The sequence below is a fragment of the Gymnoscopelus braueri genome (assembly GCF_963280865.1).
Source record: "Gymnoscopelus braueri genome assembly, chromosome: 11".
In the NCBI taxonomy this organism is placed as follows: domain Eukaryota; kingdom Metazoa; phylum Chordata; class Actinopteri; order Myctophiformes; family Myctophidae; genus Gymnoscopelus; species Gymnoscopelus braueri.
The window spans coordinates 8,226,095-8,245,344 of record NC_137613.1 but is presented as its reverse complement, the minus strand read 5'-3'; the positions used below and the strand labels follow the sequence as shown (position 1 = coordinate 8,245,344).

The window sequence follows — 19,250 nt, the reverse complement described above, 5'->3', positions numbered from 1 at the left end:
GAAAGTATTATTACATGATGTGTAAATTACTTTTGTGTTTATACCCCCAACACTGAGGTCAGTGGCGGAAAGTTACACATGTACTCAAGTACTGTACTTAAGTACATTTTTTGGGGTATTTGTACTACTCAAGTATTTCCAATTTCCAATACTTTTACTCCACTACATCTCAGAGGAAAATTTTTTATTTTTACTCCACTACAATTATTTAAAACTTTAGTTACTAGTTACTTTGTAGATTTTGATTATTATTACAAAACAGACATTACCCACTTCAGCCCTATATCGGCCATTTAAAATAGCCGATCTACAAGCTCATAATGCGTCGCATCGCGACGCATTATGAGCTCGTAGATCGGCTATTTTCAAAAGATGAGTATACGTTTGAAATGGGACATTTTGGATAATGAGTACTTTTACTTTTGGTACTTTTAGTACATTTTAATGCTAACACTTTTATACTTTTATTTACTCAGGTACATTTTGAATTCCGGACTTTTACTTAGCGGAGTATTTCTACGTTGCAGTATTGATACTTTTACTTAAGTAAAACATTTGAGTACTTTTTCCACCACTGACTGAGGTCCACGTGACTGCGTTTGCACGTCTTCCTCTGGAGGTTTTTCTTTGTGAGGATGAGCCCAGTCTGTCCTGGTCGAAAGGTTGAAAGGTCGCTCAGTAGACGGGTACCCTCTCCATTACATTCACACACCGAAAAGTAACTGATGCTCAACTACAGTGGTGTAAAGTAACTAAGTGCATTTACTCAAGTACTGTACTTAAGTACAAGTTTTTCGGTATTTTTTACTTTACTGGAATATTTTCCAATTTTCAGTACTTTTACTTCTACTCCACTACATCTCAGAGGCAAATATTGTACTTTTTACTCCACTACAATTATTTGACTGCTTTCGTTACTAGTTACCTTGCAGATTTAGATTATTATTACAAAACATACATTAACCACTAAAATAGCAGATCTACAAGCTCACAATGCGTCGCATCGCGACGCATTGTGAGCTTGTAGATCTGCTATTTTCAAAAGATTTCTTATACATTTTGAACTTGTGAAATGGGACCTTCTGCACAATGAGTTCTTTTACTTTTGGTACTTTAAATACAATTTTGATACCAATACTTTTGTACTTTTACTCAAGTACATTTTGAATTCCGGACTTTTACCTGTAACAGAGTATTTCTATTTTGCAGTATTGATACTTTTACTTAAGTAAACAAATTGAGTACTTATTCCACCACTGTTTTTTTCCCCCCCAGTTGATAAATCTGTCATTTTCGACGTGCGACGGTCGCACAACAACGTAAATTAGGCTTAATTTGCACATATTGAAACTAACTAACAGCTGGGAAGCATTACATTTGCCACAGCATGGAGGAGGAGGGGAGTAGAGAGACATCTGAAGCTGTGCCTGATAAGATAAGCTACTGAGAACATGAAGGTTAATGTCTGGACAGACAGCATCAACTCTTTAAGCCATTTAGAGCGGGAACGCATCTGTGTCTTTTTCTATGTATTTATTTGGCTAAATATCTGCTAAAATAGCAGATCTACAAGCTCATAGCGCGGCACGAGCTTGTGGATCTGCTATTTTAGAAAAATCGTGGAAAATGTGGGCAAATCTTTGAATATACAGTATATATATTTTTAAAGCGAACATTTTTAACTCTGTTACAACTTCTGGGGGTCCCTGGTACAAAATATTTTGAGATGGGGGTCCACGCCCAAATACATTGATATTCTAGCAACGTGCGTTTAAAAAAAAAAACTGTTTAGAAGACATTTGTACAACCCCAAAGCAAAAGATTTGAGTCACAAATGTTCGCTTTAAAAAATATATATTCAAAGATTTACACGAATTTTCATTATATATTGCATATCTACATATTGCATATCTACAGCTCCGAGCTCTTAGCACGGCACTCGGTGCTGTGCTATGAGCTTGTAGATCTGCTATTTTTGAACAGTCAAAGAAATCTAAAAATGACACAGATGCGTTCCCGGTCTAACCATGGGTTAAGCAACCTCTCGGAATCAACCGAGAAAAACTAAAAAAAAAAACAGACAGGGACATGTACAGTGTGGACGAAAACAAACAAAACAAAACAAAAATAATAATCAAGATTGGAAAACAAGACCTTTTCCAAAAACAAATAAAATAAACAAAAAAGGGTACAAAACTTCAAAGCTCCAAGTCGTTTTAAAAGTAGGCGTACAGTAGGTAGATCAAAGGAGGCTGCGAGCAGGTGAAAACGCCTTCAGTAGTCAGTAGTAGATTGTGTCACGTTCGTACGTCGTCCACTCTCCTTCATGCACCGTGTGTGTGACTGTGTGTGTGTGTGTGTGTGTGTGTGTGACTGTGTGTGTGTGTGTGTGTGTGTGTGTGTGTGTGTGTGTGTGTGTGTGCGCGTGTGCGTGTGCGTGTGTGTGTGTGTGTGTGTGACTGTTTGTGGGTGCGACCGTGCAGTGAGCAGCATTGTCTGGGGCTTCTGCTCAGGTGGCGCCATCCATTGGCCGTATGTCTGTACTTTTCACCCGCAGCAGAAGAGCTCTCTGGAGGACATTCCACTTGAAGGGAAACGAGTGAAGACAGGAGACAGAAGGTTGGGGGGGGGGGGCTTTTATGAGGTCTTATAGAGGGCCGGGCAGACCAATGAACGATGGTGACGAGTCACAATGTTTCCCCATACTCCCATGGTACCGATACGGGGGACGAAACAAACCGGGAAAAAAAACAGAGAGACAGAAAGCAACTGAGAGGTCAAGTCTTCATTCAGTTCTCGTTGAGGTGAGCCAGAGGAGGATGAACAGTAAAGGGTGTGTGTGTGTGTGTGTGTGTGTGTGTGTGTGTGCGTGTGTGTGTGTGTGTGTGTGTGTGTGTGTGTGTGTGTGTCCTAATAGGAGAGTCCCGGCTCTCCCGACGCTGCTGTCATTCCAGGATGCCACTCTCGGACTGGGAGATGTTGAGCGTGTTGGCGGAGACGGAGAACAGATCCCTCTGGTCGGTGGGGCTCTGGTAGTCTGACGTCAGGTCAGGCTCCAGCAGGGAGGACAGCGTGAAGTGAGAGGACGAGCCTTTCTTCAGGCACTGTGTGTAGAAGTTCAGCAGCAGGTCCAGCTTGTCTTCTATGGACTGCACCTGGATGGACACACAGACAGACAGACAGTGGTGGAAAAAGTACTCAATTTGTTTACTTAAGTATCAATACTGCAATGTAGAAATACTCTGTTACAAGTAAATGTCCGGAATTCAAAATGTACTTGAGTAAAAGTACAAAAGTATTGGCATCAAAATGTACTTAAAGAATCAAAAGTAAAAGTACATTTTCCCACCAAAAAAGTTTTCAAATGTATACAATTATTTTGAAAATAGCAGATCTACAAGCTCACAATGCACTGTGAGCTTGTAGATCGGCTATTTTCAAATGGCCTAAATGTATATAGGGCTCAAGTGAGAATTGTATGTTTTGTAACAATCATCAAAATCTACAAAGTAACTAGTAACTAAAGTTTTCAAATAATTGTAGTGGAGTAAAAGTAGTAGTACAATATTTGCCTCTGAGATGTAGTGGAGTAGACGTAAAAGTAGTGAAAATTGGAAATACTCCAGTAAAGTAAAAATACCAAAATATTTTACTTGAGTATAGTACAGTACTTGAGTAAATGTACTTAGTTACTTTACACCACTGACAGACAGACGCATGTGCGCACACACACACGCGCGCACGCACGCACGCATGCACTTTAGAATGCTACAAGCGCCTCGCTGGGCTTGCTTCAGAATCGGTCCCATAAGAAACACTGATTGAAATGACTTTTAATAATTCTCCTCAAGAGACTTTTGGTCCCTTCACTTTTCCAAGGATTACAGTCATTTGAATTATTATTACATCAGTGACCGGCAGGCCAGCTCTATTAGAGTCATCATTACAATCACCACCTGGACGCTTATGCTGCAACATGTATCTGATCTGAAGTCTGTGTCCACAATAACAAGTTCATCAAATAGGCTGCTTAGGCTGTCCTCACGTCAATGCATGCATCAAACGACCGGCTCCAGTTAAGCTGGCATGGTATATAGACAGACCATGTTAGCAATGGACTGAAATGCACATCATCAGTATGACCTGTGCATGACTGACCCACCCATTTTGGATGCTGTCAATGCACTGAATGGGACATTATCAGGTTTAATCAGACTTATTGATTGGTCTAAGTACTGTAGGTGAGATACTGACGGCCAGTCTTTTACAAACTAATAATAATAATAATAATAGTGGATTTTATTTATAATGCACTTTATATTTTAAAAAAATCTCAAAGTGCTACAGAAGGCAATTGCATAAAAACAGAAACATCACACCAATAAAAGAAAACAACAACTAAGAAACTGAAACAAAACAATTAAAACATAAAGCCTAGAGGTAAAACCAGCTAAAAGAATGCTTTTCTAAAAAGGTAGATCTTTAGTCCTCTCTTAACACATTCCATGCCAGAGTTTAATCTCATAATGTACTCACCAGTGCCAGCGTTTTATTGTTGTTTTTTTGTTTTTTTCATGTCGCCACAGACCTCGCTAAATAAGTTAAAAGTGCGCGTTCATTTGGTTCTAAACACACAGCGGATCCGTGAGAAACGGCCAGCGAAAACAGTTTCCAAATGCGAGCCGCCATCTTGAAGATACAGCCGATCAACGCTAAACAGTGATCAGCGAGGAGAAAAACAACAACCGAGAAAATCGAGTTTTAAACAGGATCCCAGACAGGAAGCGGATACGATCGAAAAAACCGGAACCCAAATAATTCTGTTTCCGACCGGAAACCGGAAACGGAAATGGATCAAAAAAAATCGGAAAGTGCACCTGGGGCAATTTCAATGGGAATCGGCGGTTCGCGTAGATCTACGCGACTGGCACGCTGCGGCTTTAAATAGGTTCGCGTAGATCTACGCGATTGGCATTCAATGTGTTAAAGGAGTCAACCGACTGTGGTGCTCTCAGGTGGACAAGGAGGGCGTTCCACAGTTCGGGGGCGGCCGAGCAGAAAGCCTGGTCGCCCATGGTACGTAGATTGGCCTTGTGGGTTTTGAGGAGGTTTGGGGGGGGGACTAATTCCTTGAGGTAGGAAGGAGCGTTGCCGTGGATGCACTGATGTGTATCCACGGCTAAACCCCTATACCATACATGGGCAACTGACGGCCCGGGGGCCACATGCGGCCCCCACCTACACATAATGCGGCCCGCAGGTTCATATCGGAATACTGATTATATTATTGATTTCAGCTGTTACAATTCCAAACATGCAAACATGACCCGCTTTAATTACCATTGGTTATATTAGTAGCTTAATGACTAGTATTAAAATTATATTGTCTTTTTTATGTCCAATGTATTTGTATTTAAGTTCATAAAGTTAACATAGGTATAACTAACTGCACTTGAAATGAAAAAAAAAACGTTACTTTTCAGGATTCCAATTGAAAAATAGCTAAAAAGAAATCAGGATTTCAATTCAAAAATAGCAAAAATAGCCGATCTACAAGCTCAAAACGCGCCGCGCCGCGCTGCGACGCGTTTTGAGCTTGTAGATCGGCTATTTTTGCTACTTTTATGTGACATAGAATGGCGAAGTACGGCATTCATTTGCGAAAAAAGTCAAAATACAGCGATAAAAGGTTAATTCTGTATAGTATAATGCAATGTGGCCCGCTGGAGTGAGTGTGGAAATATAGTGGCCCTCTCCATCATCAAAGTTGCATCACCCCTGCCCTCTACTGTACCTGTTTCTCCACCTTGACCACACATCCTTTACTAAACTAAACCCCTACTGTACCTGTCTCTCCACCTTGACCACACGGCCCATCATGCTGAGCTCGTCCAGAGCGTCCAGCTCTGGGGGCGTCTTCTCTCCCTTCTCAGAGCGGATCTTCTTGTCCGTCTGGACGGCTCCTCGTCCAATGATCTGGTCCACCCTGTTCACACACAAAACACAGAGAGGTCAAACCCAGTAGAATCACCAGTGTGGCGGAGAAGTTGATGAATCTGTGTGTGTTCACTCACATGTGGCGGCGTACCTGTTAGCACACTGTTAGCGTACCTGTTAGCACACTGTTAGCGTACCCGTTAGCACACTGTTAGCGTACCTGTTAGCACACTGTTAGCGTACCTGTTAGCACACTGTTAGCGTACCTGTTAGCACACTGTTAGCGTACCTGTTAGCACACTGTTAGCGTACCTGTTAGCACACTGAACATGGGCTTAACCTCATGAATCCTCTACGCCATGTTAAACGATGTCTCTCAGGGGTCTGTCCTCAGACCCCTCACCTCTTCACAGAAAATAGCACATCTACAAGCTCAAAGTTGTGAAGTTGTAGATGTGCTACAATCTTCACAGAATGTCTGCCTGTTTTTGCAGAATGTCCGCCGACTATGGCAAGTGGTCAATGACCAACTTTACGTAGGGATTAAAAAACATTTTAAATAATAAATATAGCCATCTGTCACCAGTGGAGGAAAAAGTACTATTTTTTTTTACTTGAGTAAAAAATGTGGCTATTTTCAAATGGACACATTTAATTTGGTTAATGTATGTTTTGTAATAATATAAAAAATCTACAAAGTAACTAGTAACTTAAGTTTTCAAATAATTGTAGTGGTGTAAAAAGTACAATATTTGCCTCCACTAAGATGTAGTGGAGTAGAAGTAAAAGTATCGAAAATTGGAAATAGGCCTACTCCAGTACTTGAGTACATGTACTTAGTTACTTTCCACCAATGTTTGTCATCGTTATTTAGGATGTGTTCACATGTTTCTGAAGCAAATTTATATTTAAACGCATAAGATTTATGAGATTATAAGATAAACCTTAATGGATCCCTGGAGGTAAATTCAGGGATCCACAGACCACAGGAGAGGTTCAGGTAAGAGTCAAGAACCAAAACAAGAATTGATAAACACAAAAAGAAAAAGAAACAAACGCTGGCCCTGGATGTCTGCACTGGATCACTGAATTAAGTACAGCCTATCAATGTATAACTAACTGTACAGTGATATGATTGGTTTATATCACCATGAATGAATAATAGTACAGTATATCTCTGCTGTCGGGCTGTCGGGCAGAAACCAGCTATGTCCAAAATATTAACTTTTCAAAAAAATAAAAAAAACATGTTTTTAGAACAACACAACATTGCCTCATCAAAGTTGGTATGGTGACTTAATACATTGTCAGATACTTGAATGTGTCCTTATCAGTGTTGGAAAAGTTACTAAAACATAGTAATATATTACTTATTACATATTACTTGATTAAAAAGTAATATAGTTACTTATTACTCCCTGCCAAAAGTAATTAGTTACTTTACTAGTTACTGGAAAAAAGTAATAATTTTACTTTAAGTTACATATTACTTTAGTTACTTTCCAACACTGGTCCTTATATTATCATCCCTTTACCCACATACAGCTCAAGTGGAGTTAGGAGGTGTTTGACCATTAATGTGGAGATTTTATACATTTTTTCCCCCCTGTCTGACTTGGTCATTCTAATCAATGATGGACAAAACAACTATCTCCAAAAGTTGGAGTTAGGTGGTTTGAACGACAGTTTGAGGATCCAATGGAGTTAGGAGGTTTAATCAGAAGCGCTCTTTTCATTGGTTCAATATTTGTAAAAACCCACACACAGACGTAAAGGGTGTTCAATAGCACTGATTTATAATGTTTTATTTTTAAATGGAGATAGCTGGTTTCTGCTCAACAGCAACGATATCAACAATGAGCATATATGCATGGTCTATCTACAGTCTATCAACACCTACCCCCTCCTACCTACCCCAATGAGTATACTGTATATGCATGGTCTATCTACAGTCTATCAACACCTACCCCCTCCTACCTACCCCAATGAGTATACTACTGTATATGCATGGTCTATCTACAGTCTATCAACTCCTACCCCCTCCTACCTACCCCAATGAGTATACTACTGTATATGCATGGTCTATCTACAGTCTATCAACTCCTACCCCCTCCTACCTACCCCAATGAGTATACTACTGTATATGCATGGTCTATCTACAGTCTATCAACACCTACCCCCTCCTACACGGTTGACAGGTGTCCAAAACGTGAGTAAATTGAATACACTGAGTCATTAAATTAAAGCTATAATCTGTAGCAGATGGCCCCTGTGTGTGTGTGTGTGTGTGTGTGTGTGTGTGTGTGTGTGTGTGTGTGTGTGTGTGTGTGTGTGTGTGTGTGTGTGTGTGTGTGTTACCGGGTCTGTAGGCTCTTGATGCGTCCCAGCATGTCCAGGTGTCCAGCAGAGTACTGCTCTATCACGTCCTTCACATCGTAAGGACGCAGCGTCTCCTTGAACTTCCTCTTGGCCACCAGGAACTTCAGGATCCTGTACGCAAAATGCACGCACACACACACACGCACACGCACACACACACACACACACAGTTACACGGTTCACTGAGTTGTACTCAGTTACACGCCATTGTCACGCACTGAAAATAGCACTCTTTCTGGAGCACGACACTGGCGAGCAACTACCAGGCATTAGAGCTCTTCACGGGTCCCCCCGATTCCCCAAATACCCGACAGGACACGAGACCCGTACGGGTCGGATCCGTGTTTTATCATAATCGCTCGGGGCCGGGTCGGAATCGGCGCTGTTACCTCGGAACTCGGGTCTGTCAGATATATTACTTAGGTAAAAGTAGCAATACCACAACATACAAATACAATGTTACTAGTAAAAGGCCTGTGTTCAAAATGCTACTTGAGTAAAAGTACAAAAAGTTTTGGCATCAAAATATACTTAAAGTACCAAAAGTAAAAGTACTAAAATGTTTGAAAATAGCAGATCTACAAGCTCACAACGCGTCGCATCGCAACGCGTTGTGAGCTTGTAGATCGGCTATTTTCAAATAGCCCATATATAAAACAGGGCTTATAAGTGTTTAATGTATGTTTTATAATATAATAATTTATATCTGCAAAGTAACTAGTAACTAAAGTTTTCAAATAATTGTAGTGGAAGTAAAAGTACAATATTTGCCTCTGAGATGTAGTGGAGTAGAAGTAAAAGTATTGAACATTGGAAATACTCCAGTAAAGTAAAAGTACCTCAAAATTGTACTTTAGTAAATGTACTAGTTACTTTACACCACAGTCCATCATTATGTGTAATCCGAGAAGACCCGTAGTATGCCTACTGTGTGTGTATGTTTGTGTGCGCGCGGCTGCACTAATCAGGAGAGAAACGCAATGAAGTGCTGTTTAACCTGTGTGTGATGTTTTAGACTGACCTAGGATCAGGTTTAGTGCAGCGGCGACATGAATGGCTGTGCATTTTGCGTGATGTTTTAGGCTGGTTTAGGATCAGATTACTGCAGCGAGAAAAAAAAAAGGTTGAGCTACGCAATGCATGTGCACCACCACCATACTGCAAGGCAAGCCAGCTGCCAGGACGATTTGAAAACACTGGCGTGCAAATCACGGATTCCTCTGACGAGATGGACCATCATAAAATGGTCATTGGTCAATAGGTCTGCTATTATTTCATAACGTCCACATTTATTTACAAAGAAAACATTTTGTCAGGCATATTAAATGAATACCTCTGCACATATTTATTTATTTTTGTAGTTTCATGGCGCTTTTTTGAAGGGGTGTCTGGGTCGGATCTGTCTCGGAATCTCGGAACTAATCGGATCTCTGAACAAATTTCACGGGGCCAATAGAGCACAGAAGTCCTGACGTCACTCGGTTCGTCCCCTGGGTCGTAGAAGTAATTTCTCTATGGAGAATAACATTGGGTCATCCTAGAATCGTCTCAGATAAGAAATGCGGTCCAAAAATAAACAAACTGTCTCGGCGATATTGTCAGGGAGGAGGTTCTGTATCGTTTATGATACAGTCTGTTTCTGGCGAAAATGTAACTAATTCGGCGGAAGTAAATTAGCGTTTTCTGACCGTCAGTGGATGCTTCATATCCATAATAGTAAAACCGCCGGGATCATTTGTTTATTTTTGGAACACAGTTCTTATTTGATGGGATATCAAACACGTCTATTCAGAATGGGGATTTTTTTTTATTGTAACCGGAACACAATTTTTTTTTTTTTACCATAAAACAACCATGCTCCAGTGGCACTGCCACTTATGTTTACGGCACATAAAAGATAATTCATACTCTGTTGCGAGACAAAAAAGAAACATCAACAAAGCTCTTTCCAGTTGAAAATACATCACTTTGTGATTCAAAACCTGTCTGAAAGTCACGCGAGCAAGACGGCGATGAAACAATGCAAGCCTCCGGGACAAAATGCGGAGATTAATTGCAGTCGGAGTGACCTCATAAACTGCCCCATGAAGGACCCCCCCCCCCCCGGCACCCCCATCCTCCACTAAACATCCGCTACAATGAAACAGACGTGGACACATTGTTGCCTTGATGACACCATCTCCCACTGGCATTTGCTTATCACCACTTATAGACCTGAAATGCAGAATCAGCAATTAACAAATAGTCACACACCCATGCACACGCACACGCACACGCACACACACACACACACACACGCGCGCGCGAGCGTGTGCATGCACACACACACACACACACACACACACACATCACTATCACACATGCTGTGGTCTCTAGTGAGTACGTGGGCCAGCTTGGCGTACAGCAGCATCACAGCTGGTCCTACTCCCAACACACCCAGCTCCTCCTCACCAGCTCCTCCTCCTCCTGTAGGAGGTGGGAGGAGGAGGAGGTGGGGGGGTTGAGGAATGCATAACGCTCATTGATACTGATACAGTAGCATCCTCTGGCTATAGACACTGTATCAGACTTAACCACTTGAACCGACTATTCTTAGTAAAACAGACTTTTTCCATCTACACCAGGGGTGATGCAACTTCGATGATGTAGAGAGGGCCACTATATTTACACACTCACTCCAGAGGGCCACATCGCATATACTGTCAGAGGGCACCATATTTTAAATTAATGGGTTAGGGTTATTGCCATTCTATATACTGTAAGTCACACAAAAGTGGCACAAAAAGATCTACAAGCTCAAAACGCGTCGCAGTGCGATGCGTTTTGAGCTTGTAGATCTGCTATTTTTGAATTGGAATCCTGAAAAGTAAAATTTGTATTTAATTTCAAATGCATTTAGTTATACTTATGTTAACTTTATGAAATTAAATACAAATACATTGGACATAAAAAAGACGATTTTAATACTAGTCATTAAGCTACTATAATATAGACTGAAGTAACTAAAAGCGGGGCATGTTTGCATGTTAGAAACTGTAACAGCTGAAACCAATACTATATCAGTATTCTGATATTATCCTGCGGGCCGCATTAAGTGAAGGTGTGGGCCGCATGTGGCCCCTGGGCCGCCAGTTGCCCATGTATGATCCACACCATACCTACCGCCAAGAATAGCTGATCTACAAGCTCACAATGCGTTGCAGTGATGGAGAGTTGGTATAACCAAATGGACCCTTATAGATCTTTAACTCTTGAGAGCATAAAATGAAACCAAATGGACCCTTACGGGTCCATTTGATTTCATTTTACACTCTCAAGAGTTAAAATTATTGTTAAAAATCTACATTACTTAATTAAAGAATTGTTATTTTGATCAACGTTTTGCCTGTTATATCTCCTAATGGTACCAACATCAATACAGATGGAATTGTGGACAAAATCGTATCCAACGACAACAAAATGTTCTAAGTCTTGGGTCTGAGAGTCTAAATCTCATCAAATGGTGGTTTCGTGGCTCAAATGCCGAATAAATAATGGACGTTGATATGAAAAGGGTTGAAAACCACTGGTCTAGGGCTTCATACCCATATACATTGTGGTACATATTTGAGAAGTGAGTGTGTGTTTCCAGCTTTGGGAGGTTGGTGCATTCACCGGTCCCCCCCTCTCCTTTCTCCAACACACCAGAGACCCCCCGCCCCCCCCCCATCTTGCCAGATCCCCCAACTCCCCCCATACTCTCTTATCGCCGCCCCAGTAGACAGCATGGAAAGGAAAAAAGGTGCTGGCTCGGCAAGAGGGCCGGAAATGCCAAGTGTTGTTGGCGTGGTAACAACGTGCACGCACACACACACACACACACACTCAAGCTGTCATATGTGTCCCCCCGTGATGGATTACACGCCATGGAGGAAGAGGAGGAGGAAGAAGAGGAGGAAGAGAGAAGGGAAGCCATTGTTTTGTGTGTGCGTGTGTGTGTGTGTTTTACAAGGAAGCCCTATCTCTCTCTCACAGACAGGCTGCGTTCCACCGTTAAAACACGCCTATATTGGACGTAACGTTTCCATTCATACATACTGTGTAAACGGACCATGCAATATACCGTCATACAACAACAGTGTTGCTTGGCAAAAAAGTGCTGATCTAGTATCTTTTTTAGTTTTTCAGTTTCCTTTTTGTCTATAATGACAGGTTGAAGGTTAACACATTAAATCCAGGATGCATATATGTGTCATTCTAGATTTGTTTTAGCTATATCCACTATCTTATCCTTTGGGCTATTCAAAAAATATCAGATATACAAGGCTACGAGCTTGTAGATCTGCTATTTTATTTTGGGAAAAATCGTGAAAAATGTGTGCAAATCTTTGAATTTATGTATTTTTTTACGGGGGATTCTACAAATGTCTTCTAAATCATATATATATATTTTTTTTACTTTAATATATAGCTTTAATATCAGTGGTTCTCAAACTTTTTTCATGTCAAGGACCCCCAAAAAGATATGTATTTGTCCGGGGACCCCCATCTCAAAATATTTTGTTCCAGGGACCCCCAGAAGCAAAGACTTGAGTTAAAGATGTATATATATATATATATTCCAGACTTAGCAAAAAAATAGCAGATCTACAAGCTCATAGCACGGTGTTAGTGCCGTGCTATGAGCTTGTAGATCTGGTATTTTTTTGACTATCCAAAGAAATATATAAATTCGAAAACAAATGTTTAAGAAGTAGAGCCAAATGAAAATAGCCGATCTACAAGCTCACAGCATGTGAGCTTGTAGATCTGCTAGTAGATCTATTTTTGTAGATCTGCTCTTTTAGTTTTGGTCACGGGGAGACATTACATTTCTGTTTTGGGTCTTCAGCTAAAAAGGTTGGGAACCACTGATTTATAACAGCACACATACATACAACATCAACATGTACTATTTATACTGAACATATATACATACGTGTGTATTTATACCACGGTGCAAAGCACCACCTGACAGCTACTCCCTGCTTTTCTTGATGATTCCTGCGTTCCTGGCCTTTTTTTTCTCCTTTTCTCTTCTTTTCTTTTCTATTTTATTTCATTCTATTCTATTCTATTCTACTCTGCAGGGACATGCAGGTTTTATTCCCCCCTCTCACTCAGGGTGGGTCTCAGGTGTGGGTAGAAAAAAAAAGAGAAAAGAAAAGAAAAGAAAAAGAAAAGCTGGAAAATGCTGACTCTCCTCCTGGCTTGACTAAGTGGCTTTCATAATACATGGTCAGGCGTCAAGCCCCCCCCCCTACTACTGTGCTACTGTAGCTGGCAGGATATGGCAACTGGGCCATGGCAAGGGCCTGCATGGCCAGCTTACAAAAAGGTATCAAAAATGATATTTAGAACCAATTACCCACTTAATCTTGCTCACGTAAGTTAAAGCGGCACTATATGCAACTTTTATTTAAATGAATAAAATGTCATTTTGTCCAATCTGTATGGTAGAGTATGTTCATACAATATAACTTATACAATCTGTATGGTAGAGTATGTTCATACAATATAACTTACATTTGGTCTCCCTGCTCTTCTATTGAGACATTTAGATCGTGTCAAAGGTCATGTCTCACCTAGACACAGGATCTGACATGAATTTTGACCTGAAGGTCAAGATTGAATTGATCCCCTGAGCAAGCAGGCAGGCTCTGTTAGCTCAATGGTAAACATGTCAGCACTTGCGCAGGAAACCGGGTTCTAATCCGGGGTAGAAGAGGAAAGTTAGTGCAGCTTAAATCAAATCAATCAATAATCTACTAAATCGACTAGTTTGATTAACCACTAACTGTAACCCTGAATTATACTTCGTTGTACAATTATGGCGTACAAAGAATTGCGAAAATAGCAAGGTCACATCACGTCCAAAAAGGACACATTTTGAAAGATTTGAGTACTGCAAGTATATTTTGACTCAAGTAGAAATGTTGACTAGAGGCCTTTTACTACTTGTAACAAATGATTTTTATATTGTACTATTGCTACTTTTACTTAAAGATGGGGTGCCATGATATTTTTCAACCCTAAAACCTGATCATAAGTTATTATTATTATGTAAGGATTTTTTTCAACAAAAAAAAAGTGTACAGAAATTGTTAAAATTATGTTTTTATGTGGACACGCCTCCAGTTCATTAAGTATACCTGGTTCTCACCTTAGCACCTCCTCCACCACCTTAGCACCACCCACCTGTCCTAGTCCCTCCTCCTCCTCATGCCCACACCTGTTGTGTTATGATAATGAGGGGGAGGGTATGGCTTTGTGATGTCACTAAAGCGCTGTTTCTCTATTGGCACGTTTGACCCTCAAGGTTTCAGCCTCCAGGAAGAAACTCCAAATAGTCAGAGAAGACATAAAACACCATAAAAACACCACCGGGGGGCTTTATGAAGTTCTATCAACCTCATAGACACATGAAAAACAGAAAAAGTGCAAAAACATGGCACCAGCTCTTTAAGTAAAAAAAAAAAAAGTACTACTTCCACCACTGGCTACTGTACAACAGTGTAAGTTGGCCCGATGGCAACTGGGCCATCATGGCGAGGCTGCAAAGACGCCACCGCCTCCGCCGGGCGGGAAGCGGAGGATCATGGCAGGGACAGGAGGTGACATCTGCACCACGTGTGTCACCTCAGCCACGAGCCAGGCTCACGAGCGCAGAGAGAGAGCGAGAGAGAGCGCGAGAGAGAGAGAGAGAGAGTTTTTTGGGCCGAATCAGCAAACTCGGATTCCCCTTCGTCATTGTCCTCTCGTGACTGTTGACATGTGACCCAGATAGTGGGGGGAACAAAAAGGCAAGATGTGGCCTACGCAGATGGTGTAGCCTGATTCAACACCAGGTACAACTAATACCCGGTGACGAGCCTGGTGACTCAGCCTGTTAATCCAGCAGATTCACAAGCTCATAGCATGCAAATCTTATATATATATATATATATATATTTTTATTTTTTTTCTTGGGGGTCCCTGGAACAAAATATTTTGAGATGGGGTCCGCGGCCAAATACATATCTAAAAATCCCAACAGTATGTTTCTATATCCGTGGTGCACCACGCAGGATTACACCCAGGTGCGTAAACGGCCAGGCCATAATACACCCGTATGGTGCGCTCTGCTCACCCCTGACCGTCTCAGCACGCTCCGCTGTGTCACCGAACACGAATCCACAGACGGAACTATATACACCCCGAACGCGTAAGCTGACAGCGCCAACAACATGCCCACATGGTGCTCCAATGACTGATTTAAGGAACGTTTTGCAGACCCAGCGCGCTCCGCCTGAGTCACGGAACCCCCAGGTCCACTAACACCAGAAGGCGGAAGCTGGCCGAACCCGGCAGCAATACGCTCGTATGGTGCGCCGAATGTTCTGCGTCCGATTGCCAAGGATTTCGGTTGTTTCACAGGTCTACAAACGAGCCGCGACCTCAACCCCCGAGAGGGGCGACTCAACGCCAGCTCTCTGCACTGCACAATGCAGTGGATTAAATAGGTTGCCAACCAGGCCCGGATACAGATATTTTTAATTGGGGGGACAATAGGAAATACTGATGGGGCGTGGACAAAAAAATGGTTTCTGTTTTTTTCGCCTACTTTGCTTCTTTTGGGCTTGTTTTCCTAGGCTTCTTTCTCTCGCAATATCTGGCAACACTGCCCATGGCAAATCAGGGCGGAGAATAATAATATTTTTTATTTTTTTTGGTGGGGCAGTCAGGGCTTTTGGGGGGGGCATTGCCCCCCCCTTGCCTATGCCTAGATCCGGCCCTGCTGCCAATACTCGTGAGTAGTTCTCTCACTAGAAAGAAATCCATCTCTACAGACCTGTCTACACCAGCCAGGGCAGGTAAAGAGGTGGAGCCATAGCCTGAGCTTGGCTCACCCAGCTCTGCCTCCCTGGGACGCTTAGTCTGTTGGGCTGGAGTGGAAACGGCTGGCCTCTTGCCTCTAACAACAGGCACATAGCCTCCCCCTAGCCCTAGCTGGCAAGATGAAACAATTCATACAGGAGGCGGAATCCTCACGAGCTGCTATGCATGGCGTGACCAGGAACCAGGCAGGACACACACTGGTCATGGCCATCCTCTGTGGGCATATGCAACCCATACACAGCCCACATACAGCCGCAGAGGAAGCCCCCCCCCCCCCCCCGCCATCCATCTCCAGACTTGTATTTATTTAATTTTATATATATATATATATTTTTCCGACTGTTTGGACAGTGCTTAGAACAGGGATTATAGGAATTGTGCTTGAAACGTGAGGGGTCACAATTTACCCTATGCAGAAATGCACAATGCCTGCATTAATGAATCAAGGCAACAGGTACCCTAAGGAATGTTCTGGCAGACCCAGCGCGTTCCGTCTGCGTCACTGACCCAGATCCACAGACAGAACTACACCGTGAACGCGGAAGCTGGCCGAACCCGCCAGCAATACGCTCATATAGTGACGTTGAATAGAACTGCGTCTGATTCCCAAGGAATTTGTTTGTTTACCTACAAACGAGCCGCGACGGCAACCCCGAGAGGAGCGACTCAACACCAGATCTTTGAACTGAACTGCACACTGCAGTGGATTCAATGGGCTGCCAAACTTGTAAGTATTTTTCCATTAAAAAAAATAACTGATTATTTTGCTTCTACACTTCTGCTAAGAAGACCCTTGTCTTCGACTGCTCAGTGGAGATAAAACAAATCTGTGTAATCACGCACACCTGGGCCTTATATACCCGTGCGTGCCAGTAGGACTGGTGTGTCTTAATTCACAGCCTGAATTATTTCTGGCCGCGTTTGCCCACTGCCAGAGATTTTTCATTGAAAAAATTAAAGTACTCAGGAGCCGAGATACAGAATTTTTAAGTTTTAAGTTAACAAGGAAGTGGATAGGAGTCTAGATCTTCAAAAAATCAAAAAAAAAATCAAAAAAATCATACATAATTATGAAATAGTTGTTGGGTCGAGAGATAGTCTCGATACGATAGAGAACTATATATAAGTATAGATTACGTAAATATAAGTATAAAACGATGTCTGAGGAACCAGAACAAAATAATGTTACTCTTATGTACCTGTACACAACCATAAAGAAACCTTGAACCTTGAAAATAGGGCATTAACCACTTGACCCCCAGCATGCCTATTCTGGGGGGAACATTCGCCTTGAAGATCATACATTTTTGGCGAAGAAATCTGGTGTAGACAGAAAAAAAACTTTTTAAGTGGTTCATCTATGAAGAAAAAGAAAACATTAAATAAATGAAATATGGAGATGCAAAGATTGAGCCTGACAGCGGTGCTATGCGTTCCCTACCTCCTGCCTTCCCTACATAAACAGCCTACAGTACACATTTGTTGTGGTGGTCCGCCAGCCCGCTAAGGCACTGACAAACCACATGTATCTCTGCAAAATGAGCGCTCAGCACTACACAGACTGCTGCAAAAGAAAAAGAAAAAAAACTCTACCTTTGTTTTAACCTATTTAGACCGGGAACGCATCTGTGTGTCATTTTCAGATTTATTTGGCTATTCAAAAATAGCAGATCTACAAGCTTGTAGATCTGCTATTCTAGAAAAATCGTGAAAATGTGTGCAAATCTTTGAATATATATATATTTTTAGCGCAAACATTTTCAACTCAAATCTTTGCTTCTGGGGATTCTACTTAATGTCTTCTAAACCCTAACAGTTTTTTGAAAAACCATGTTTCTATATCAGTGGTTCTGAAACCTTTTCATGTCAAGGACCCCCAAAGTTATATGTATTTGGCCGCGGACCCCCCCCATCTTCAAAATGAGTTAAAAATGTTCGCTTTAGCAAATATATATTCAAGGATTTGCACCTATTTTCACGATTTTTCTAAAATAGCAGATCTACAAGCTCATAGCGCGGCACTCGGTGCCGCGCTATGAGCTTGTAGATCTGCTATTTTTTGAATAGCCAAAGAAATGTAAAAAAAATTACACAGATGCGTTCCCGGTCTTAATGGGTTAAAGACATCAATCTTGCACCTCGGGCTGTGTGAGTGTGTGTGTGCGTGCGTGTGCGCGCGCGTGTGTGTGTGTGTGTGTGTGCGCGCGCACACCTGGTGCGTACACACCTGTACTATGAATAGGAGTTCTCCGCCTCCGTCGTATGCGGCGTGGAGCAGCTGAGGTCAGAGCTAGCATACAGTACTGTATGTGCTGAGTCAAACAGAATGCAGCGAAAGGGATCGTATAATACTGTATCAGTGGAATAAAGGGATTCAAACGATGATATATCACACCGTGTCACCGCGCGCCACGAAAAGTCCCCACACCCCTAACACAATGGAACTTTGGATCAACTACCTAAAAGCCCATCTGTAATGCTGTTAATTATTTTCCTGGGTCGCTACACCAGGATGCTTTTGGCTTGACTTCGTTCTTTTTGTTTTTCGCCGACGCTGACTTTGCATGCGTGCGCACATTAGCAACCGCAAACAAGACGTGCGCGTGTTAAGTACATACAATACACGTTTAATTAATTCTGTGGCTCACTACTAGGTTAACCTGCTTTCCACCTGGTGTCCCTGTTTTAGGCATGTCATTAGGTGAACATTAGAGGTGCATTGATTGGGCAATTATGGGCCAATAGAGCACATAAGTCCTGACGTCACCCGTTCATCCCCCGGGGTCGTGGAAGTAATTTCTCTATGGAGAATAACATTGGGTCATCTTAGAATCGTCTCATATAACAATTGTGGTCCAAAAATAAACAAACTGTCTCGGCGATATTGTCGGGGAGGAGGCTCTGTATCGTTTATGATAGTCAGTCATTCATATTTGATACAGTCCGTTTCTGGTGAAAATGTTACGATATCGGCGGAAGTAACATTAGCGTTTTCTCACCGTCAGTGGATGCTTCATATCCATAAGAGTCAAACCGCC

The 19,250-nt window shown here is 42.0% G+C and overlaps 1 protein-coding gene across 1 annotated transcript in view; it reads right to left on the bottom strand.

The window, feature by feature from the left end:
- Nucleotides 1-1,080: 1,080 nt before the first annotated feature.
- kcnq4 (potassium voltage-gated channel subfamily Q member 4) overlaps nucleotides 1,081-19,250 on the bottom strand; it is a gene marked incomplete at its 5' end in the record, with an annotated part of 141,263 nt that continues 123,093 nt past the window's right edge. The window contains 3 exon segments of the mRNA XM_080441490.1: nucleotides 1,081-3,155; nucleotides 5,848-5,986; nucleotides 8,296-8,427. Of these exon segments, the coding sequence (XP_080297616.1) occupies nucleotides 2,946-3,155; nucleotides 5,848-5,986; nucleotides 8,296-8,427 (481 nt within the window). The 3' untranslated portion in view covers nucleotides 1,081-2,945.